The 24,332-nt window shown below is 36.4% G+C and overlaps 1 protein-coding gene across 2 annotated transcripts in view; it reads left to right on the top strand.

The window, feature by feature from the left end:
* Nucleotides 1–23,733, top strand: part of LOC117426820 (collagen alpha-2(V) chain) — a 62,802-nt gene extending 39,069 nt beyond the window's left edge. For both annotated transcript variants that reach the window (XM_034044883.2, XM_059033619.1), the window contains 41 exons: nt 4–57; nt 170–214; nt 854–907; nt 2,574–2,618; nt 3,077–3,130; nt 4,502–4,600; nt 4,711–4,755; nt 5,091–5,189; nt 5,717–5,770; nt 6,048–6,155; nt 6,406–6,459; nt 6,684–6,782; nt 7,096–7,149; nt 7,254–7,352; nt 7,885–7,938; nt 8,024–8,077; nt 8,304–8,357; nt 9,634–9,687; nt 9,788–9,832; nt 9,988–10,086; nt 10,225–10,332; nt 10,418–10,471; nt 10,958–11,011; nt 11,094–11,147; nt 12,192–12,245; nt 12,495–12,602; nt 12,695–12,748; nt 13,054–13,107; nt 13,447–13,608; nt 13,991–14,098; nt 14,508–14,615; nt 14,827–14,880; nt 14,973–15,080; nt 15,187–15,240; nt 16,157–16,264; nt 16,345–16,398; nt 16,510–16,617; nt 16,941–17,247; nt 17,781–17,971; nt 21,242–21,484; nt 21,806–23,733. In XM_034044883.2, the coding sequence (XP_033900774.1) occupies nt 4–57; nt 170–214; nt 854–907; nt 2,574–2,618; nt 3,077–3,130; nt 4,502–4,600; nt 4,711–4,755; nt 5,091–5,189; nt 5,717–5,770; nt 6,048–6,155; nt 6,406–6,459; nt 6,684–6,782; nt 7,096–7,149; nt 7,254–7,352; nt 7,885–7,938; nt 8,024–8,077; nt 8,304–8,357; nt 9,634–9,687; nt 9,788–9,832; nt 9,988–10,086; nt 10,225–10,332; nt 10,418–10,471; nt 10,958–11,011; nt 11,094–11,147; nt 12,192–12,245; nt 12,495–12,602; nt 12,695–12,748; nt 13,054–13,107; nt 13,447–13,608; nt 13,991–14,098; nt 14,508–14,615; nt 14,827–14,880; nt 14,973–15,080; nt 15,187–15,240; nt 16,157–16,264; nt 16,345–16,398; nt 16,510–16,617; nt 16,941–17,247; nt 17,781–17,971; nt 21,242–21,484; nt 21,806–21,952 (3,615 nt within the window). In that variant the 3' untranslated portion in view covers nt 21,953–23,733. The remainder of the gene's footprint in view (nt 1–3; nt 58–169; nt 215–853; nt 908–2,573; nt 2,619–3,076; nt 3,131–4,501; nt 4,601–4,710; nt 4,756–5,090; nt 5,190–5,716; nt 5,771–6,047; nt 6,156–6,405; nt 6,460–6,683; nt 6,783–7,095; nt 7,150–7,253; nt 7,353–7,884; nt 7,939–8,023; nt 8,078–8,303; nt 8,358–9,633; nt 9,688–9,787; nt 9,833–9,987; nt 10,087–10,224; nt 10,333–10,417; nt 10,472–10,957; nt 11,012–11,093; nt 11,148–12,191; nt 12,246–12,494; nt 12,603–12,694; nt 12,749–13,053; nt 13,108–13,446; nt 13,609–13,990; nt 14,099–14,507; nt 14,616–14,826; nt 14,881–14,972; nt 15,081–15,186; nt 15,241–16,156; nt 16,265–16,344; nt 16,399–16,509; nt 16,618–16,940; nt 17,248–17,780; nt 17,972–21,241; nt 21,485–21,805) is intronic.
* The last annotated feature ends 599 nt before the right edge of the window (nt 23,734–24,332 follow it).

Raw genomic sequence — 24,332 nt, 5'->3', positions numbered from 1 at the left:
CAGGGACATCCAGGAGCAATTGGCCCAAAAGGGGAGCGTGGAGCTGTTGGGTCAAAGGTACTGTTTTCATTTCACTTAATGTAATTTTATATTTAGAACTGCATTGATATGCAATCGCTATGCCCAAATGCATTGTACAGACTTAAAACATATTTTTCTTACTGTTTAGGGTGAATCTGGCCCAACTGGTCAAATGGGTCTAGTAGGTCCAGAGGTATGTACACAGTTTACAATATTACAGAAATGGAAATATATATGCCATGTCTTATTAATATTTCTTTAACTCATTGTTTTTGGCATAGGCAGCAGTAGTGTAAAAAAATAAAGGAAAGAACAAAATTAAATTAACTCATTAATGTCATTGTACTGTAGTAATACTATTTTTTAGGGGTGTCGTGGATTCAGAAACAAGGCAAAAATAGGCATGGCAAAACGTTAGCGGACTTGAAAGTTGAAAGTGGGCAGGGACAAAAAACATGTGTAAAAAATGTGTTTCTGACCAAAAGTACATGTTTTAAATGACTTCTTGTCTTGGCCCAGTCTGCTTTCCATGTGACCATGTCCACTTCCAACCGACCATGTCCACATAAAGCATGACCACACTCATTTTCATATTCTACTGAATCAAACTATTTTTATAGTTAACTATTTGTAGAACTTGAAGTGTATTTGATTCCAAAATTGCAATAAAATCTTATTTTCATTGCAATAAAATTGTATTATTTATGTAAAATGTGTACATTTTGTACACAGTGTTACATGGAAAACACATATTTGCTCTTTTGATTTGATACAGTTATTGTAAGTCAAATAATTCACAAGCTGGATTTCTTATTTATTTTATACTGTTTAGGGTCCAAGAGGAATTCCAGGAGAGAGAGGACGGTTTGGACCATCAGGAGCCCCAGTAAGAATGCTGTTTCTTTTTTGCCATAAAAACGAATGTTATCCATATAATCAATTTTGCAATTCTTCAAGCATTCATAGATCACAGTTGAAAGCTATGGATATGCCTGATTCTGTGACCCTTCTGTGGTACACAATTGAGGTTATTGTCAAGATCGACCATCTTAGATATTAGTTCTTATTTGGTCTCTCCAGAGTTTCTGTGATACACTTCTAATTGTATTGTTCTATACTGAAACCCACTGCTTTAGCTGATAAATATCTCACCGTATTTGTAAGAATGGACACAACATCTCAATGACCTTTAACTGCACTCATGCTGTATGTTAAAAACATTACAAAAATTGCCTAGGGGATTACTGTAATAAGTAAGATTAATTTTCTCATTTAGGACTGTGGCAGGGTAAAAGCCCTGCCGGTCAACGGGTGTGTGTGTGTGTGAGGGGAATATTGAGTGGCAGGGAGGGGGTTAGATTCCTCCCTGCAAAAACACATGGGGACGTGGCTGGAGCTGTCAATTGAATAAATAATTAAATTATTAATTAGGCTCCAGCCACAGGTGTATTTAAAGGGTGATCACAGGTGTTAGTGGAGGTAGTGATGATGGTGAAGGTGCTATGCAGTGTGGTGTGCGGTTTGTTGTTTTTGTATTGTTGTGATGTCATGTAAATAAATGCGTGTGAGCGCTTAACAGCAGTGTTTCTCATCTCTGAGTCTCCTTGACGATCCCAACCACGTCACAAGGACAAATACACATATCATAAATATATAAACCATCAATTGTTGACATTTACATGTACGTCTATATCAGCAGAGAATGCCAGTTCACTGTTCTGATGCTGACCAGCAGTTTCCATTACGCAGAAATGTATGACAGTCATCTCACATTCAGAGAAGTAATTTTCACCAGTCTAAGTAATTTACAATGATATGTCAAGAAAATACTGGATTACCAATGACAAAATATTTTACCTTATTTTCTTAGATAGTTACTGGATGTTTAAAAAAATGTGATTATCATGCAATTTCTACAGATGTATTGCAAATCAAGGTTGAACATGTGCCATGTTTGGGTTTGGGCCTTGATCAGAATGCATAATGAGATGTCCCAAATGACAAATTACTGCTATTATTTTGGAGACCTACAGTACTAACATTTGATCTGTACTGTGTGTCCAGGGTCATGCATTTTATATGCGTTGTTTGGGTCAAATAAATATTACGTTATGGTATAGTATATTAATACCATAATAATTAAGCATCTTAAGTGTTATTACTCTGGCTTTGTAGCTACTCTGTAACAGATATGTAGCTACAAAATAAAATAAAAATGGAAGTAGTCATTGTACTATAATCATACATTAGGTGTATTTGCAATGTAGTTATCGTACTATATAAACATTAATGTTTGTGTTTGTAACTGCTGGTGTTATTACAGTGTAATGATAAAGATTTTACCACAAACATAGTATGCTTTTAAACATGTAATACAAATACAAATAACACATACAAATAACATGGTAGGTCTAAGCATACAATGACCAGAATTATTTTGATAGTAGGACTGTACAAATATAACATATTGTATTACGTTCAAATTATGGATTTATAAAAAATTTTAAAAAAGCAAATAGTTATTTTTATGAATGTATTTATCTTTTGCTCAGGGTAGACGTGGTTCTCAAGGAAACGTTGGTAAAACAGGTCCCATGGTAAGAAGACTTATATTTTATCTTTTAAAATATATAGAGACTTCATCCACCAAAGAAGTCTGAAGGGGAAGGGGGTGACAGGACTTTCTTTCTGGAAGAACATCTTTTATGGTCATTCATTTTGCTTTGGCATTATTGCTTGGATACGATTATATTTATAATCTATATTTAATATTGCAAGTCTAACACTTTTGTTAAATTGTGAGAGAAGGGTTTTAAACTAAAGCCTTATATGGAAAGAACATGTTTATATTATTGAAATAAACTCTGGTAATTGTGAGAGTGCAGAAAGGGTTTTGCTTTTTATTTCCTGAGTGATAAATGAACACTACCGTACTTTGTTTTCTACATAATTCTGGTAAACAAGCACCTCTTTTAGGTGTGTGCATACAATGTTGATTTCTAGTTCAAACATGTGGGAATTGCTAAATGTTCTGACAACATGCCTGTCCTTTCAGGGGTCTGTCGGTATAAGTGGCCCCCCAGGTTTCCCAGGTCCTCCAGGAACAAAGGTAAAAAATGTCTTCACTATACTAATTAGTATAAATTGGTCATTTTTGCCTGGATTGGTTACCTTTGTTTGAAACAAATAACATGATCTTAGTGCTACTTCCTGATTGTATGTATTAGTCATAGATGTTGATCTGACGGAAAAAAAAAATAAACAAAACAAGAAAAGTAGTGTATTGGTAGTAAAAGAGCACATTATTATTATCTTATTTCTTAGCAGGTGCCGTTATCCAGGGCGACTTACAATTGTTACAAGATATCACATTATTTTTGCATACAATTACCCATTTATACAATTTTTACTGGAGCAATCTAGGTAAAGTACCTTGCTCAAGGGTACAGCAGCAGTGTCCCCCCACCTGGGACTGAACCCACGACCCTCTGGGCAAGAGTCCAGAGCCCTAAACACTACTCCACACTGCTGCCCTGCTGACATTAGGACAGTGGTGCACAACTCGGTCCTGGAGGATCGGTGTCCCTGCAGGTTTTTATTCCAACTGCACCCTAAAGTACTTTATTTGACCTTATTAGAAGCTTAATTGGTCCAATTAACTCATTTAGAGTATGGTTAGAACAAAAACCAGGAGGGACCCTGGCCCTCCATGACCTGAGTTGTTCACCAATGCATTAGGAGGTGTTCGTCCTGTTTTAGGTCACACCCTGCTCCAATCAGTTCTTCTAGCTCTTGCTTGGCATAGCCATTCATCCTCTCCAGCAGTATTTTACTTAAATGTTGTTAATATCTCTAACAACTGCAATTAAATATACCGTCATATTGTTCCTAACTGAAATTCAGAACACTACACTAACATTTGATTGGGATTGGGGAAGGAACACAATTTAGATACAACAAATTGTCAGTCAAATGGAGCCATCAAAAAGATTAACAAAGGTTGGTTTTGCATTTTGGTCGATGGCTACATTGCAAAGTAATGAGTTACAGCTAATATAGTTTCCATCTAATTATGGGTATTATTTAATCTAAACATATGATACAGTAGTTTGTGTTCTAAAGCATTACCAACAGGAAAAAGAAAAATTAATGGACAAAGAGAAAAAGAATGTATGCAGAACTCAAACAATGCATTCCATAGTTCATTCCACATCCCAACTGTATGCTAAGTTGAATGGAAATCCTCTGTTATACAGGATATGTATAAGGAATTTAATAAGGAAACTGCATAAATCCAGGCCAGTGTCTCTAGATGTGTTGAGCTTTTCAGTTAAAACTGTGACAACCAAAACACTTTCACAATTTTAATTAGTTTTTAATGCCAGCACATCGTGCTAGAATACAGACTATGTGGTAACTATTTTATTAGAATGTTATCTGTTTGAAAGCTTGACGATATTTGTGTCCCATTTTTCTATAGGGTGAAGCTGGTGCTACCGGAGTTCGAGGACCTGTAGGGCCTCAAGGCCAGCGGGGTGAAACAGGACGTCAAGGCAACGTTGGAACTACTGGTCTACCAGTATGCATTGATATGTTTTTTGTTGTTGTTGTTTAATGGAAACTGCTTTTATTTCTCGTTTAATTTTGGTTACTTTTTGTATTTACAAAATACTTTTGCTCTACTTTTAGGGTCCTGCTGGGACAGATGCTGGCCCTGGTACTAAAGGTCCAGTGGTAAGAAAAGAAACAAGCAAATGTGTATTAAAAAAAAAAAAAAAGATTATTTGATGTATTAATGTGGAAATGGTTAATTAATCCATCTTTCTAGCAGTATAATTCTAATGAAAATGTTTTCAGAATGCTCTACATTAGTGGTAGATTGGTTTAATGTACGCACACAGACACATACTGTTAGGTTTAATTAGGCTCTCCCAAATGTTTGAATTCTGTTTTAGAAAATAAAACACAGCCATAGTTCAATGGAAAGTGAATATAAATAGGTTATGCATGTTGTTTTTCTGGTAGATAGGGGGAATTATTATTATTAATGTATTTTATTACTGATCTAGGGGAGCGTGGGTGTCTCAGGTCCACATGGCCCTCCTGGTCCCCTAGGATCACCTGGACCTGAGGGGAGTAGCGGGCCACCGGGCATCAAAGGTCAACCAGTATGTATTCTTATTTTCCCTCTTTCTATTTGTTATATATGTACATATTCAGTATTGAAATACATAGTATGCAGTATACTAAGTATATTGCTCTGGATGCCGTGGTGCGTAGGACTGATCAATGTTGGAAAATGCTTGTTTTATAAAAAAAATAGTATAATTTGCATTTTTCAATGACATCTTTCTTACCTTAATTTGTGAACTTTACTGAACAAAATGCACTTTGTGCTTTTCACAGTTTGTACCTAACCACAATTTTGAAGAAAACAAAAGGTTTTACTTGATTTTTGAGTACCCAAATAGGCAATTAGTCATAGTCCATAACATATTTTTTGTACTGTTGTGATTGAACTGGGCAAATATTAAAAGGTTCAGGTCAGTTTGATGTCAAGCTTGCTGAGGACAGCAAAACTAATTGCTAATATTTATTCAAAAAACAAATGTGTCATTTTGAGTTTACGTTTTTCACTTTGTACTTCATGAACTCCACGTACTGTACTTTATCAATGTTCTTTTCTTAATGTTAGGGAGACATTGGAGTACCAGGATTCAAAGGAGAAGCAGGGCCTAAAGGGGAACTGGTAACTCTCTAAAAGCACACATCTATATATCAGCAGCAAGCTACAATTTATATTTTTCCTTTTTAGAAATTCTAACAAAATTCCAAACTAACCGCACATTGGCTTCAGAACTAACCAGCTTGGTTAGTGTACACTGGCCTTCAGCTTAAAAACTATATAACGTTTCAGGTTGAATGCCATTTCTTATTTATTGTTAAATTCAAACATTCTGTTGCATGCTTTGTCAATTGGATTATGGTATTGTTATTTAACCATTTCCAAAATTATATCAAAATAGGGTCCACCTGGGGCTCAAGGTGTAATTGGTCCCCAAGGTGAAGAAGGAAAGAGAGGACCTCGTGGAGACTCGGGATCTGTTGGCCCTCAAGGTCCAACTGGTGAAAGAGTAAGTAAAGTGTGCTATTTAACATTGAAAATGCAATATATTACAACATATAACTTTAGTGGCGGTTGTGAGATCCCCAAAGTCCACACTAAGCATATTACAATATCTGTTACTGGGCTTCAATCCGTAGAACTTGGGGGTTTTACATAAGGGGTTGTTGTAAGCAGACAGCATGTAGTATTATACAGCATAAAAATAGTCCTGTTTAAAATCTGATTTTCATTTTTAATGTAGTTTTTCTTCCTTGCAGGGTGCTCCAGGTAATAGAGGTTTCCCTGGTGCCGATGGATTACCTGGTCCGAAGGTAAGACTGCTAGATAACAACCTCAGACGGACACATGTCTGTGAAGGAACTTATCATTCCACAGTTGTTGTTCTTCTTTTCTGTGGTTTCATTCAATTAACTGAACCAGTGGGAATATCTTTGAATTGACCATGTTGTGGCAGTCTGGTTTTTGGAAAATATATACAGTATACAGTATTGAATCTGCCAATATCTTGAATATTTAAACTTCTTTTTTATTCTAGGGTGCACAAGGAAATCGTGGCATAACAGGTACCTCTGGTCCTAAAGGCTCTGTAGGAGATCCTGGCCGCACAGGTGAACCTGGGCTTCCTGGGGCAACGGTAAGCTGGTTTTAGCCCTATGTCAAATGCCGTAAATCTGAAACAGTAGGAATAGTCACACATTGTAATTCTAATCCTAAACCAATTCAAGATCAAACTCAGTCCCTGAAAGGTCATCAACTCCATTCATTAATCACATTTGGAGATATAGTAAATCATTAAAATAGCTTAAGCACATCTTAATCTAATCTTAATATATCTTAATTTAAACCCTTATATAGCAGTTGTCATGCCATTCTAGAATTATGGTTGCATGACTACTTGTCCGTTCTTTTTGAATTCCTAACATATGTAACCTATTGGCCTATTTTAGGGACTTACTGGAACTCCTGGTGTTCAGGGTGCTGAAGGAAAGCCTGGGCCAGTGGTAAGCAGAGACATTGATTTAAATAGCACAGGTGAATTTTAAAATGAACTTGTGTGCAGAAATATATTGTATATTTGAAATCATCACAATCCTTTTTTTTTCAGGGTGCATCTGGAGAAGATGGGAGACCAGGACAAGCAGGATCATTGGGTACAAGAGGCCTTCCAGGTGTCATGGGATTACCAGGCCCAAAGGGTTTTAATGTAAGAACTAATTTTGATTTCTTTGTATTTGTATTTGGAAAGCAACTTGACTTTACTGGATATTGATTATTCGTTACATGAAGAAGACCAGCATTCACTTCACATCTATTTATTTCTTAATTTTAACATATAATAATTATCTTTGACCAAAGCACCTGAAGTGGATGTTGTGTGATGATTCCAGGTGTTCCTTGAAGCTGAACACGCCCTTTGATAATGTATTGCTTATTTGCTTACATGCTTTTTATTTAGCTTCTATTAAATCCTGGGAAAAAAAAAACATTATGGTCTTTTTCTTTTTCTAATTAAAAAAGGCAGTTACATGCTGCTTCCACTCTGAGTCAGTAATTTGGCGACAGGCTGCTGTTGCTTATGCTGTCAATCTCTGTCAATTGTGACATTTATTTTAAAGTGTTGTGTTATTGTAGGATACCTGAATTTAGAACATCAATGAAGGTGAATGTCACAGAGACTCCATGATATTCTATAATCCATTTTATAATGATGGCGAATACTTTACCATTGCTGATAGGGTGACCCAGGAAAGACGGGTGAGCTGGGTTCTCCAGGTGCACCAGGACAAAGGGTAAGTCTTAACAACAGATCTTAAAAAAAATATTTTAAATGCTGCACACCAGGAGTGGTCTTTTAATAATGCCTGTGTATTTTAGGGTCCACCTGGCAAAGACGGTGAAGTTGGCCCTGCAGGTCCAGCAGGTCCACATGTAAGCATATTTGATTTTTACAGTTTAAATTATGTAACATATGTTGACATTAATATTATTTTGCACTCCTATTCTTTACTGCTTTGATGCTAGTTTTATAGCATTGACATTACTTGTAAAAAAATGTATATATATATATATATACGGAGAACTTCACAGTTTGAGCTACATTTAAAGGCAGTTCAGCTATATTTTCTAATTATGTTTTTTCTCTGTATTTGCAAAGGGAGTAGCCGGAGACAGAGGGGAGCAAGGACCTCCTGGTCTAACAGGTTTTCAGGTAAAAAAAACAAATCAAACAAAGAAGTGTATCAAGCTGCCCTTCTTCAGCTGTGTAGAAAGAGAAGTAAACATAGTGCAGTAAATTTGTTCTTTTAAAAACCTTCTACACAGCTGAAGAAAGGCTTCTGTCCGAAACATCCCTAAATACATTATTTTTTAATCATTTAAACTTTTTGTGTACTTCCAAGGGAAAACCTTTTAATTGTTTTCATTTCTCTCTCTCTAATACTGCTATTCTTTTAAGTTAAACCTGGATCCCTGCCACACATTATTCTTTTGCTAGACCATACGAAAGCAAGCTGTATGGAATATTCATTCTGATAAACATACAGTACAGTATGTAAAGAATCCAGCTGTGCTATTTAAAGTCCTGTGCAAAGTTAAAATATTTTTTCTACAGAGTAATAGCAAATTCATTTCTCCCTAGCCAATATAAAATGTTATTTGCACTATACAGTATCAGGTAGTTTAAGGATATGTTATAATTATTTATTAATACATGTGTTATAAACAACCTTAAAAAATGTAATACCGTATTCCTTCAAATTTAGACACAGCCCAAATTTACCACCCTCAATATGAGGAAAAAATAAAACATCAAATAAATATGCATTTACAAAGATACAACCTCAATTACGCTGTTGTATCATACAAAACTGACACGAAACAGTGTTGTTGTAGATTAACCACTGAGTTTATCGTGCTGCACACTGTATAATACTTAAGATGGCGTCTCTGTCGTAGACCACCACTCACTTACGGCATCCCATATCCTGACAACAGCAAGCACAACACTACACTCCACGACATCAGGCAACATGTAACCCAGCAAACACAACAGCACTGAACTGTGGTATTGCTTGGCATGTCGAAAAATATGGGGGTCTGATCAGCATTTCCAATCTGTCCAAGCTGGTACTGTTTGTTAGAAATGCTGAAATTATAAACGTTTCTCTTGGAATTCCTCAGTAAGTTTGGTTTGTTTTTTCTCAGCAGTAGCCACGTTGCTGTTTGTGTACTCGGATAGTCACATCTTTTGTTGGCAATTTTAATATATGCATCACTATACTGTACTCGAATTTTTTGATAAGCAAAAAATTGTTAAAAAAGCGTGTCTTAAATTCAAAGGAATATGGTAGACAGTTATCCCTTGTTAGCCACCATACCATTTGATAACATAATATGTTTATTGATGGTAATTGATGTGTCCTGAATCTAAAGTGTGAACCTTTATTGCAAGTTAACTGCTATTGAATTGTGTATATTTTTTACAGGGTTTACCTGGTCCACCAGGTCCACCTGGGGAGTCCGGAAAGCCAGGTGATCTGGTATGTGGAGCTGTCTTGTAATGGTGGTTTGGAAATAATTTTACTTTTAAGTACTTCTAAGTAGTATGTATTCATTTCTATTTCCATTTCTGATTTATAGGGTATTCCTGGTGAGGCTGGTGCTTTCGGTCAAATAGGCCCAAGGGTGAGTCATTCCGTTCATTATGTCTTCATCTTGACGTGAAGAATATCTACTGTGTTATCCACTTCTCTGGCTTAGAGGGGAGTGCACAGTATACAGTGATTATGGTAAACTTGCATTATATTAACAGGTTTGCTTTCTATTAATACTTTCCACAGGGAGAGCGTGGAACTCCAGGTGAACGAGGTGAATTGGGAGCTCATGGTCTTCAGGGTCCTAAAGGTATTCCAGGAGCTCCAGGTCCTGATGGTCCAAAGGTAACCAAACTATCACATTTCCATACAGCAGGCCATTTCATGCCACAGCAAAATAGATCTTATAACAATAGATTTTACAGGAATTAAAACAAAATTAATTTTACCAATTAAAATAAATACTTTATTTGTGTTACCTAGGGTAACCCAGGGCCTACTGGAGCTGTTGGTGATCTTGGCCCACCAGGTCTGCAGGGAATGCCAGGAGAGAGGGGTATCTCAGGTCCTAATGGCCCAAAGGGTGAAAGAGTATGTATAAATGCATTACCTAGTTGATAAAAAAAAATTGAAATGGCTCTCACTCAGTTTTTAACATTTGCCTGTATGTCTTAAGGGTTCTCTAGGTGAAAAGGGATCAGAAGGTACTCCCGGTAATGATGGTGCTAGAGTAAGTATCTTAAAGTAAATATCTGCTCACCAGTTGGTGATAATACAGAGAACAAGACATAGCCCACTGAACGTCCATGTATTTGTCTCATTAGTAAAGCAATGTCCACAACAACAAAGGTTCATTCAGGAAAACATGAATGACTGATGCATGTAGTTAAGATGATGCAATAGTCATGGACACCTCTGTGTTATAAGACTTTGACTCACACACACACCTTCTGTATAAACTAGATGGTACAGATCACTTGTGGTAAACATCTAATTAAAAAATCTCACCTACCAGAGATATAGTAATGTCACATGTCCACAACACAACTATCCTATAAAACTCATAATCACACTAAAGCAGCATACAGTCTTATAGAGCTGGAAAGGTGCTGTCCAAGTAACACATACAAGGGTCTCAGCTTGAAGCATGTCAACTTATGGTATAACCTTTTAATAATTGTGTAGTGTTTGATTACATATTATGTTGTTCTTCCAGGGTCTTCCAGGCCCAATTGGGCCACCTGGCTCAAATGGCCCCTCTGGTGAGAAAGTGAGTAGGTTACTTTTTATGGTCAAAGATTTTAAACCATAAAAAGGCAATTTATCTAATGGAAAAATCTGTGTTGTCTTAGGGTGAACCTGGCCCTCGTGGACCACCTGGTCCTGATGGAGCCCGAGCAAGTCCCGTAAGTAAATCTGTATTATTGTGCAAGGTCTACCAAAGACTTATGCATATGTAAGCAACACTTTGGGATCTATACAGTCGGTTACCCCGGTTATTCCATATTTGCTCATTCATAAATTCAATCAATCATTCATTCCTTTAATTCAGGTCTAGAGAATAACCCAATGATGATGCTTTCATTTCAACGTAAAGCCAAACCTAACATGACTTAGTCACTAACAGGGGCAATACTATCATTAAAGCATACAGGACTTACTAAGGATTATAAACAGGATTATAAACATTTACTTGTAAAAAACTCTGCCCATTCAGGTGAACAAAACTCATGCAAATGAGTCTCTTAGAAATTATAATTCATGTCCATTAATATGCACATTTGAATAATTTTTAAAATGCCAAAATCTTTGAAAGGAGAAATATTGTAGCCATGTGTTTTACAATTTGACATTTTAACTATAGTATTTTATCACCCATGCAAGATTAAATATGATGAATGTTAATGGATCGTGATTGTTCATCACAATTCTGTATCAGTTCATCACTAAAGTTAATTTACAGTTCTTTTGTGTGAACTGTTGATAATTAATGGTGGGCATAACAAACTGTTAATGCATTATAATCACCTTAACCTTTTCATTAAATCCTGTCATGAATTCTGAATATTTTATAATGTTAATGGAATCTGTGTTCCTTGTAGCTTTTGCAGGTTGCCAAACATCAGCCTTAATATGAGCTACAATTTCTAAAGACTGAAATATGGGCAAAATAAGAATACATCTAAGGCTGCCATAATAAAAATGTGTTACAGTTGTCGTAATCCTTTCTAAATACCGGTGACAGTTATGGAAGGATGTATTTCACAAAAAAAAACTATGTTATAATCTGTTTTACACGTTGTATTTTACTGATTTGCTTTACCTATTACTTTCAGCATCTCAATTGTCCTTATTTTACCTGTGGACAGTACTAGGTTTATATGCAAATTGTCATGTCATCTATAAATAAATATAAAGGCAGAATGTTTCATTCAGTTTTCATTTTTCAGGGAGCTCGTGGTGAACCTGGTCCTAGTGGCCCTGTTGGATTTGCTGGTCCACCTGTAAGTTTTTAATTATTTTTTTAAAATTAATTTGACTAACTAATTTAGCCATAACCATTGAATCTTAAAATGTATTTTCAATAGTAAAAATATGTTAAGTGGTGTTGCAGTGGTAATATGGTAAAGTGGTGAAAAATACTATTGACCCTTCATGAATTTCAAATGGTAAAGGACTATTTTTCACCACCATTGAAACTATTGGGTTATAATAAAATAACCCACACATTTCCTCTTGTTGATGTATTTCAGGGTCCTGATGGTCAGCCTGGTGTTAAAGGTGAACCTGGTGAGCCTGGACAAAAGGGCGATGCTGGATCTCCAGGCCCCCAAGGATTGTCTGGATCACATGGACCAGGAGTAAGTATCATGGACAATAGCAAATACAGTAAGAAAAAGATTAGAAGATCATTAATACTGATTCTATATTATTAATCGATGTTCCTTTGTAGGGTCCTCCTGGTGTGGCTGGACTAAAGGGTGGTCGTGGTACTCAAGGCCCACCGGTAAGTACAGTGCTATAATTTAAAAAAAAAAAAAAAAAACTGTACTTTAAGTGTCTCAGGGCAAGTACATTAGGGCGTATTTTGAAGTTACTTGGCTAATGGTTAAACCACAGAGATGACTTTGTCTTGTACCAAACTGTTTTCTAAAAGGTCTGACAACCAGAACTCAAATGTGTTTGTGGGGGTTGTGTTACAAAACCTGCCGTACGGATTTGTAATGTTATTTACCATATACAGTGTTTCTCCTTGTTGGAATTAGTACTGTCACATCTATGATACAGCATTGTGTGTTTTGTCATATACAGGGTGCAACTGGTTTCCCTGGATCTGCTGGCAGAGTTGGCCCACCTGGTTTAACTGTAAGTGATTCAGCATTATAAAGTCAAGTGTGTTAGTAACCTTATTCTACTCAAAATAACAACTTCTGTTGATAGAATGAAAATTATTCAAAAACGAAAGCTTTCATTATGAAGAATTTTTTTGCAAGTTAGATGCATGCACAGTATATTTTCTTATTTTCTCAAAAGATTGACATGAAGCGGCAATGGATCTTCGTTAGGGGACAAAATGAGGCGATATGTGGTTAAGAATCCAACTCAATTACCTAGACACTAGTACATTGAGCTATGTTAAAAGAAAGCAATCGGAAGCATATATAAAGCACATTGACTCAATTGTCATTTGAATCACCTATACAGGGTCCTGTCGGTCAGCCTGGACCTCTCGGTTCTCCTGGAAAGGAAGGTCCTGCAGGTCTGAGAGGTGATACTGGTCCACCTGGACGCCAAGGAGAGCGTGGGGCTGCAGGGCCTTCTGGAGGCCCAGGAGACAAAGGGGACTCTGGAGAAGATGGCCCAACTGTAAGCAATCATTTTGTTTATCTATGATTCAGGATCTATCTGTGCTGTAAACCACAGCTGTATCTATTATTGATATTCTTATTATTGTTGTTATTACATAGGCCTGAATTGTGTTCAAATGATTAACATCATCATTAATATTGATTTAGTACTGAGCCCTTTCAACATATAGAAGATATTAAATAGAAGAAAACAAGGCACACAAAAATAAAGATAAAGAGAAAGTCCACTATTGGCCACAAAGAATATAATTAAATGTAGAAGACACAAAATTAACAACTACTTTGCATAATATGTCCTGATGAACAAAAAAAGTGTCTAGGTAAGTTTGTATTTGCAACATACCAGAACATATCAGAGTTTTTTCTTTATTCATCATTAGGGTCCTGATGGCCCTCCAGGTCCTTCAGGAACAACTGGACAAAGAGGGATTGTTGGTTTGCCAGGTCAGCGAGGTGAAAGAGGAATGCCTGGTCTTCCAGGGGCACCTGTATGTACAATTTATTTTGTCTTTTTTTAAAATACCAATACATTACCTTGCTGACTTTTAAAATTGTATCACACTCACCACTGTGGCAAACTTGTAAAAGCTGCTAGGTATTATGTGCTGTATCAGTCAGATCCACCATAGAAACTTCCATTTTAAATATAATGATTGGACTTAAAGGTATGGGGAAAACTCCAGAAGTCCACAATGTGCACAGCAGAGTGGTGCCAGAATGTACTTGGAACTTCCATAGACACACTGGTAGAGCTTCTGAACTGTATCTATCTCGATTGGATTCATATTGCTATCCCTGAAGCTACAGTGCAATAATGGATAGTTTTTTTAATTTGGTATATATATTTTTTCATTTTACTATACAATTACCTGTTTGATTTGCTTTCTTCTCTCAAAGGGTACTCCAGGAAAACAAGGTACATCTGGTACCTCAGGTGACAAAGGTCCCCCGGGTCCTGTCGGCCAACCAGGTTCCAAAGGTCCTGTTGGAGATCCAGGTCCAGATGTAAGCTATCTGTTTACCACACATCTAGTCTACAGTATATTCATGTTCATATCAATTGTTTATGATTCTTGTTTACCTGCCTCTTCACACACATGTACACATATACATTAATTTTGTAACCCAATACAATACAAGGCTAAATGCACTAGTAAGGCAACATTGCTCAATAAGTGTAATAATAAATGTCATACACCGTTTGTTATATTTACAGGGACATGCTGGATCAGATGGCCCTCCAGGTCGTGATGGCGTCCTAGGTGAAAGGGTAAGCTATGAATCCTTTCTAACAATAGATGTCTCATTTTATAATAGTACTGACATCCCTTTGATGAGACTGACGTGTTTTCCCCCCTACAGGGGGATCGTGGGGAGTTAGGTCCTGCAGGTCTGCCAGGTGCTTCAGGGGCTCCTGGTTCCCTAGGACCTGTTGGCCCTACTGGTGAGCCCGGAAGAAGAGGTGACCCTGTGAGTGTCTCTTCAATTCTTTTTTACTGTTATGATGCATCTAGTTTATTACATTGCACATGCTTTGCTCCAGTCCTAAGTCCTTGTGTTTGTGCGTTTTATTCAGGGCTCACGTGGGCCACTGGGTCCTTCTGGTCTAGCTGGAAAACGAGGATTACCTGTAAGTTAATGTCTTCTTTTTTACAAGTACATAATGTTCTATTGAATTAATAATAGTAGGGTCAAACTGGGTCGCATTTGTAACAAGTTTGGCAAATATTTCCTGGTTTGAAATTCAAAGTTCGCAAAGTAGAGGTTTGCACACCCCCAACAAAAAGTTCTGACCAGTGTCTGAAAGCCTAGGATAAACACACCAGAGCAGTTAAATGCTTTGTTTTTCTTGAGTGGTTCAAGTTCCATGTCTGGCTTGGAAATTTCAATAGTGTGATGGACCAGAGATGTATCAGCCAGCCTCAGAGTACAAATTGAATATGTAATACTACAGTATATCCTATAATTGTTTAAAGTTATGATTCAATGATGAAAAACAGACAAACTTAAATATATATATATATATATATATATATATATATATATATATATATATATATATATATAGAATATTGTATATCCATCAACAGCCAATGTTGTTCTTTGAACATAACCCAAAACAACTCACTGTGCCTATAGCGGGAATATAAATGTATTTTTACTGCAACTTGCCAAAAGGAGCACTGATAATCCATTTCAAGACAATGGCACCATAATGAACCATGTAAAAACTCTATTCCCTATTTCTAGTAATGTTACATGTTGCTCAGTTGCATTAAAGGACCATGATAACAAGGGCAGCAGATTGCTCCAGTAAAAACCCAACTGTATAAATGGGTAATTGTATGTAAAAATAATGTGATATCTTGTAACAATTGTAAGTCACACTGGACTTACTAATAATAATAATAATAATAATAACATGTCAAATAACCAATTTAAGTATAGGGATGGTGACAGCAGGATGTGGAAATAAACCTGTAAATAAACACTATGTCAGAGAACTGAAGAATATACAGTATATATATTTATTTATTTCCTTAAAGGGTCCTCAAGGCCCCAGGGGTGACAAAGGAGAACACGGAGATCAAGGAGAAAGAGGCCAGAAGGGTCACAGAGGCTTTACAGGATTACAAGGCTTGCCTGGTCCTCCCGTAAGTAGAAATACTGTCCTGCATCCTGACTGGCTTGCACAGTCAGTTACAGTGTACTAATGTTGACTTTTTGTGTTTAGGGTACTACTGGTGAGCAAGGAAGCGTTGGTATTAGTGGACCCTATGGTCAGAGAGTAAGTATTCATTGGCTTATTTAAAGCACGTATTTATTTATGTGGAATATATTTTTATGTTGTAAATATGCGTGTGAATTAAAGCTACCTCTAAGATAATTATTATTTCAGGGATCACCGGGACCAGTGGGCCCTCAAGGCAAAGAAGGATATATCGGACAGCCTGGTCCAATGGGACCTCCTGGCACACGAGGACTCTCTGGTGAAGTCGGACCTGAAGTAAGTTCATGATCATGAAATTGTGAATGGATTAGCCTAATTAATAGCCTATGGTGTCCACTGCAGTTATGCTAATTAGACATGAAAATGGTTTTATTAAAAAAAAATTGGGGTAACCAACAAAAACAATTACAAATATGTTGCCAAGTTGGTAAGATCTTAAGTGTGTGTTACTACCTCGTGCCTCAATATGGGCTTACTTGGTGAAGTAATGTTATGCTTTATTCAAAGAATAAACAACTAAAATATTTGCAGCATTGACAGTGCCATTGCATTGACTTTGTATCATTGGTTCAACATGCTTATTAATGTCTTATTAAAAGGGTCCTAATGGAGAACCTGGTCCCCCTGGTCCTCCTGGTGCTCCTGGTCCTCCAACTGCTGCTGTGGATGATTTATATGGTCACCAAGATTATGACGTTGGCCCCCCACCACCTCCAGAATTCAATGAAGATGAAGCAGTTCCAAACAGCAATAAATCAGATATTCTAACTGCTGACCCAGGGGTCCAAGCTACCCTGAAAGCTCTTGGTAGCCAGATAGAAAACATGCGCAGCCCTGATGGAACCAAAACACACCCAGCCAGGACATGTGATGATCTGAAATCATGCTACCCATTAAAAAAAAGCGGTATGTACAGAGCAAACCGTGTGTTGATTAGGAAACAGAAATTTAATACTGCTTCAGATCAGTTATACAAATAGCCCACCTACTTTTCTCTTTATCTGCACTTTAAATTACTTTTGTGTATTGTTTATTTGTGTACAACCCATCTATTATTTCTAGTAGTTTTTAGTTGTTTGAGACGTTTGAATGTACCTTTTTATTAGCTCTTTATTTGTATTCTCATTGCAAGCATATGTACACGACAAACTCTAATCTGAATACTGAGTGATATACAGTATATTTATAGTACAGAGTCATAGATGGTAGAGAGCAAGGATGGTGGTTTAAGTGTATTTTTTAAAAAAAGCTTTGAAACAGACTTTAAAGGTATAAGTGTAAAAAGTTGTCAGGATGTTAACAATGAAAAGAAAAATTACAGGTACATTACTTAAACAGTTGTATCAACACGTGGGGACGTATAACATAGTATATTTTCCGGAACCCCGCTACTTACTCTTTAAATTAGTGTGTCACTTTGAAGTACAATTCTCTTACAGGTGAATACTGGATTGATCCCAACCAGGGTTGTGCTGAAGATGCAGTGAAAGTGTATTGTAATATGGAAACTGGAGAGACTTGTATTTCTGCAAACCCATCCAGCATCCCCCGTAAAACATGGTGGAGTACAAGGAATCCCACTAACTTAAAGCCAAAATGGTTTGGAGCAGACATGAATGGCGGGACACTTGTAAGTAAAATATGAATGACTGTATCAGCACTTACTTGAATATTATAAAGCATTTGAACTATTTGTGTTGCTTTTATACCTTATGGATGTAAAAACACTTTTGATTAGGTGCTTTCTTTATTTCTTTTAAACAATGCAGCATGTCATGCACTGAAAATACAAATCTGCGAGTATCTGTAAATTGTTTGGTTGCAGCGTTTACATGTAGTTATGTGGGTCAGTGAATGAGATAGAAGCAAGCATGTAAATCGGTGACAGCTAAAATGGAAAAAAAATTGTGAGTGAGCTGTTTTCTGTAAAGACAGAAGAATAAATGCATCAGAGAACAGAAGTTTACCAACTTAGAGGCTTTCTTTACAACAGGCTGTTTGTTTCAGAATCGTGGAAAACTCTATTAAAGCCTGGTTCATACAGCACTTCTGTTGCAGATGAATGCGATACGTCAGATGCAGACAGCTAAAAGCTGTGCAGCTTCACTATTTGCTGTATGGAATGCATCTGTGTCGCAACCCTTTTGACTGCACAAAGTGGTCGCAGCTGTTATTCATACTTTAAATACAGACTTCATTCGCGAAATTGAATACATTTAGATGTGCTCTATACAAGAGGATTAAAAAAAAATGAAACGCAACGTTAGGGTTACCATATGGCTCCAGATTAACCGGACGCTTTGAGACAGACCGGAATTTCAAAATTCCCCCTAAATTGAAAGTAATTCACGTATAAATGAGCTCCACCTTTGCTGAGATTAATCCTGCTGTGGTGGAATTGCTTGGGCGCAGCAAACAATTCACACTGATCAGCTGCTTCTGATCAGATCTTAATGAACGAATAGCTAATTTATCGATAGAGCAACGAGATGATGATGAAATTGTATTTGTAGAATAATATGGGAGAACAAACAGAAAAAAATAGCGACTGGCTGCAATTCATTCTTGGTATAATACAATTATTTGACGCGCATGCGGGTATTTAAGCACCATTATTAATTGTAGCTAAGGATGGTTCATTTACACCTTCATTTATTTCAATTTAGGGGCAAGTTTGAAATCCCGTTCTGTCTCACAGCGTCCGGTTAATTCTGAGCCACATGGTAACCCTACGCAACGTCGTTGGTACATTCGTACTCTCAACCAACAGAGAACCCAAAAGGGAGAATTTTAAACATTATTCAGAAAGATAAGGGTATGTGACACTAGCTATGTTTCCATTAAACTTTTTTTATGTACTAAAAAGAATGCGTATGAAAAAAAGCTTGACAACTGTGATGGAAACAAGCGGAATTCGATTAATTCATGCGAGCGAACAAAAAAAATACTTTCGATAGGGGTGGATAAAAATGTTTCCTGTACGATAAATGATACGCACAAATGTAATGGAAATACTTTCCGAGCATACATTTTTCAGTCATATGGTGGTATTTACATGGTCAACACAGCACATCTTTACCGGGACTGGGCATGTATTATATCATCATCATCATCATCTTAGCTTTTTTCAATCCACTGCTGGATGAAAGCTTCCCCAAGATCTTCCACAAAAGCCTGTCTGCTGCGTCCCTCATCCATGTTGCTCCAGTATGTTTCCTAATTTCATCTTGCCATCTTCCTGGAGGTCTTCTACTTGGTCGCTTTATATCTCTTGGGATCCAGTCTAGTAACTCCTTGGTCCAGCGATGGTCTGTTTTTGGATGTCAAAAAAATGTTTGCAGTTAAATGCAAAAAAAACAGAATTTCTTTTAATTGGCTGTAAAATAGCATTAAATAAAATCCCACAACCAATGACCTTTGGCAGCCCCCCAATTAGCTCTTCGCATTCTGTGAAAAGTCTTGGAGTCTTATTTGATTCTACTCTTAGTTTTCAGCATCACATTTCAACTGTAGTGAAGTCTGCTTATTATCACTTGTGGAATATATCTCAAGTCCGTTTGTATCTTGCAGAATCTGACATAGAAATTTAAATTCATGCGTTTGTTTCATCCTGTCTGGACTACCTTGTAGTCTACCTTGTAATCTTATCAATTGCTTACAGCAGGTTCAGAATACAGCTGCATGAATTCTGACAGGTACAAAAAGATTTGAACATATTACACCTGTTCTTGCCCGCTTGCATTGGCTTCCGGTGAAGTACAGAGTTATTTTTAAAATTTTATTAATGACATTTAAGGCTGTCTCTGGAAATGGCCCTGCTTACATTAATGATATGCTTTTACCTTATGCCACTGGACGCCAGTTGAGATCTGCTGATGCTGGTCTTCTGGTGGAAGAGCCTTTAGTCATTATGCACCTGCATTATGGAACAATCTTCCAATTGAAATCCGTAAAGCTGACTCAATAAATGCAATTAAATCAAAGCTTAAAACACATCTTTATGCAGAGGTCTTTTTGTAGATTGGGATGGCCTATTTTAGAATGTTGTTAATATGTATTTTATTTATTTATTTATTTTATTATTTTTTTCCCATTTTGTTTTTGGCTGTTTTTTGATATTTTATTGTATATTATATTATATTATTGCATAGTATATTTATTTGTCATGTGAAGCGCTTCGGGATGCCTCATCATGAAAGGCGTTATACAAAATAAATTTGATTGATTGTTCTTCTTGCTACATGTCTGGCACACTGCCATTTCAGTTTTTGCGCTCTTATAATAATATTGCATACTTTTGTTTGCACTCTTATTCATTCCTTCATTTTCCTGTCTCTTCTTGTTATTCCCAGCATGCATCTTTCCATACTCCGTTGAGTCGTTTGTAATTTTTGAGTCATTTTTTCATTGAGGGTCCAGGTTTCGCATCCGTAAGTTTGCACTGGAAGCACACATTGGTCGAAAACTTTCCCTTTCAGAACCATGCTTAATCTTCCAAAGGCACTCCAGCCCATTTTTGCTCTTCTGTTGATTTCGCACATTTGGTTCTCTGTTGCTGACCTAAGTATACATAGTTATTGACTTCTTCAAGCTTTATCCCATTGACTTCAATTGCCTGTGGAGTGGTATATTTATTGAACATGACTTGAGTCTCCTTCAGGTGCATTTTCAAACCTGCTTTGGTGCTAGCCTTGTGTAGTTCTTATATTCCTGTTTGTAATTCTTCTGGGCACGTTGTAAATATGAAAATGTCGTCAGCAAATCATAGGTGATTCAAGTAGCCCCTAGTTTTCCCAGTCCAGTGTTTTAAAAATGTCTTCTAGTGTTTAATTGTTATGGATGAAAGTGAATGCATTTTATTCTGCAAGATTATAATGCTGTATTCAATATGTTCTTTCAGTTCAGCTATAGCAGCAACGACCAGTCATCAAACACAGTCACTGTCCAAATGACGTTTTTGCGTCTGCTGTCAAAGGAAGCCTCACAGAATATCACATACCATTGCAAAAACAGTGTGGGTTACATGGATGAAAAAAATGGCAATCTGAAGAAAGCTGTTCACCTTAAAGGTGCCAACAACCTTGATCTTAAAGCAGAAGGAAACAGTCGGTTCAGATACAATGTCCTTGAGGATAGCTGCACCGTAAGTTTAATGACTTTTGTGATCATAAATACTGTGATTAATAATAGTGGAGATTGCCATTCAGAAAAGTGGCATTTAAAATACTGTTAAACGTACTGTATATATATATATATATATATATATATATATATATATATATATATATATATATATATATATACACAGACACACACATTACAGTGTGTCATAGATGTCAGAGAGCAAGGATGGTGATTTAAAAGTACAGAATGCAGAGTATTTTGGTTTCTGTTAAAATCTTGTTAACTGTGGGATGGGGTATCTCTAGGAAGGAGCATATATTTGTTTATTTTTCTATTCCAGAAAGCCAACGGCAACTGGGGTAAGACAGTCTTCGAATACAGAACACAGAAAACAGCTCGTCTTCCCATTGCAGATATTGCTCCAGTGGACATTGGCGGAGCGAATCAAGAATTTGGTATCGACATTGGGCCAGTTTGCTTCTTGTAAATAAAGGAAATGGATACATTGAAGTTATTCCTGAGACTCTTGAACTAGTGGCTGATTTGATCAGCACTGTACATACAGTACTTTGGAACATTCTGGTCTCCTTACAAAATATTTATTGTGCCTTGAACCCTTTTTGTGTTACAAGATTTCTAGCGTAGCATACAACAGAGGTCTTAGTGTTTCAATGGCTCATGATTCCATTGGTAAACTATAAAGCCAATTGTTGTGAATGAGGTTTTGTGAATGCATATAAAAGGAGCATGTTGAAGCATGATAGACCTGCAAACTTGTATTTTCTGAACAATTTAGTAAATTCAAAGTTAAAAAGTTTCTGTCTTGGTGTTTGAAAATAATTATGGTAAGCCAGAATTCTATGACATAATGGCACATTCACAAAACTTTATATTCAAATAAAAACTTGTGAAACAGCTAAAAGTTATATAAAATATACATACACTTGTTTGTTTTCTTATGAAGTGCTGATACCTGAGTCAGCCTCCCCCTTAATAACCACTCTAAGAAAGAAATGAGTTGCTATCATAGTGTACTTTCACTTAAAATCTACTAGCTTATTAAACTGCTTTTCAAGTCCTGAATATATTTAGTATCAACATTTAACAAAGGGTACAATAACAAGAGCTTTGTAATATTCCTTTCAAATCAGTGGTGCTGCATAGTGAACAAGAGTTTATGAAGCTTAAATCTGTAGCCAAATATTACCTTTTCCATACTGACTTGCTATCGCTTTAGTTCAAAGATAATGAATAGTTTGAACAAGTACTTCCTTAGTGTAAGCTACCTCATCTCGAAAAAATGGGATGCATTGTTGTCTCTTTTTAAACATTTTGGTGCTGTATTTTAAAAGGTATATGAGTGTAGCTATCTCAGCATTGCAAAAAGGCAGGGTTTGATGGTGCTAATACATATCTGTTCTTTCAGCTGCTGATGAAGTAGCAAATCAAAAGGCTATCAGTTCTTTATTATTTTCTGGCAGTGATGTACCTTATCGAGATGCAATAAAGGTCAGCATGTTTTATTATGTAAAGCATGTGGGTAGAACAGTCTTTTAAATATTTTGGCTTTATTTTTGCTCAATGCAGTATTTTCTTTTTTTTTCTAATAAAATCTGGGTGATTCCAAAAGGAAAGCCAAGAACATTGTCTTGTCTGTGTATTTTGCTAAGCTTTGCATTTAAACAATGTTTTTTAATGTCAGTGATTTCTTTATTGTCAAACTCATGCAGACACTTGACTGATGAAATATTGTATATTCTATGTGCTTTAGGTTTACCTGTTTTTACTGCATATATTTTTGTTTTGTTTGTTTTTTTTACAGAAATTGGATACTTAAGTAAATTTAATTTACATTTTCTTAAAACAGCACATTTTAAGCTGATGAAGATGTAGGCTTCACTACAGATCCCGGTTAGCATTAGGTAGTCCAACATTAGTTCACATGTTCTATGTCATTATATCGTTATCAATGGAGCTTTAAATAAAACTAAACCAAGGTTTGTGTGACAGAAAAAAAGAAAATGTTATCCCTTTGAACACAAATAAACTCTCCAGTTTCTGCATGTTCCCAGTGCTTCTGCAGTGTCATTTATTATCTCCCACTGTACAGTATGTTCTTGTCTCTCAAGCTTTTAATGGTACCTACTATAAAAGTGCAGATTTTTTTATTTTATTTTTTTTTCATTTTCCTTAAACAGTGAGTGAATGATATCATACTTATACTTGGAACTGTTTAGAAATAAAATTAAACTGCTGGCTTTCCTTCAAGACGTATTTGAATGTACTTACCTTATTTGTTTTAGTAACAATGTTCTCTCTATATCTATTGCTGAATTATAGCTGATCCTCTTTAAAACTTGAATGCCATTTATATATAATACATACCAGGTTTGACTCAACGGAGAGCAGAACAAGTACACCGACACATTCCTTGTTACTATTGGCCCAAAGCGACTAAACCCCCGTAATACCCCAGTTATTTATTCAATTGATGTTACATTTGCGGGATGTGAATAAGCTGGAATGTGAATAAGAAGCTGGCTGAATAAGAAGCTGGCGAATAAGAAGCCAACTTCAGCATCGTGAAAAACAGTACATGACTGGAGACGAAACAAAGACAAACTTAAATATGATGAAAGAAAAACAAGCTGATATAAGAGAGCAGGAATGTGTTTATCGCCCGATGTAGAAAACACTGAATGGAGTGCTTTGAATGACTTTAATACATAACATACTGTAACTTGTTCTACATGTCAGTGCAACGCAGTGGTACACTTGTAAAGTATGTGTATGGTTATGATTAACAAAACAAAATTAATGTATTTTTACAGTTGGAAATGTAATGCAATTGTACTGCACCGTATGCA

The sequence above is a fragment of the Acipenser ruthenus genome, chromosome 11 (genome assembly GCF_902713425.1).
Source record: "Acipenser ruthenus chromosome 11, fAciRut3.2 maternal haplotype, whole genome shotgun sequence".
NCBI lineage: Eukaryota > Metazoa > Chordata > Actinopteri > Acipenseriformes > Acipenseridae > Acipenser > Acipenser ruthenus.
This window is presented reverse-complemented; position numbering and strand designations above follow the sequence as displayed.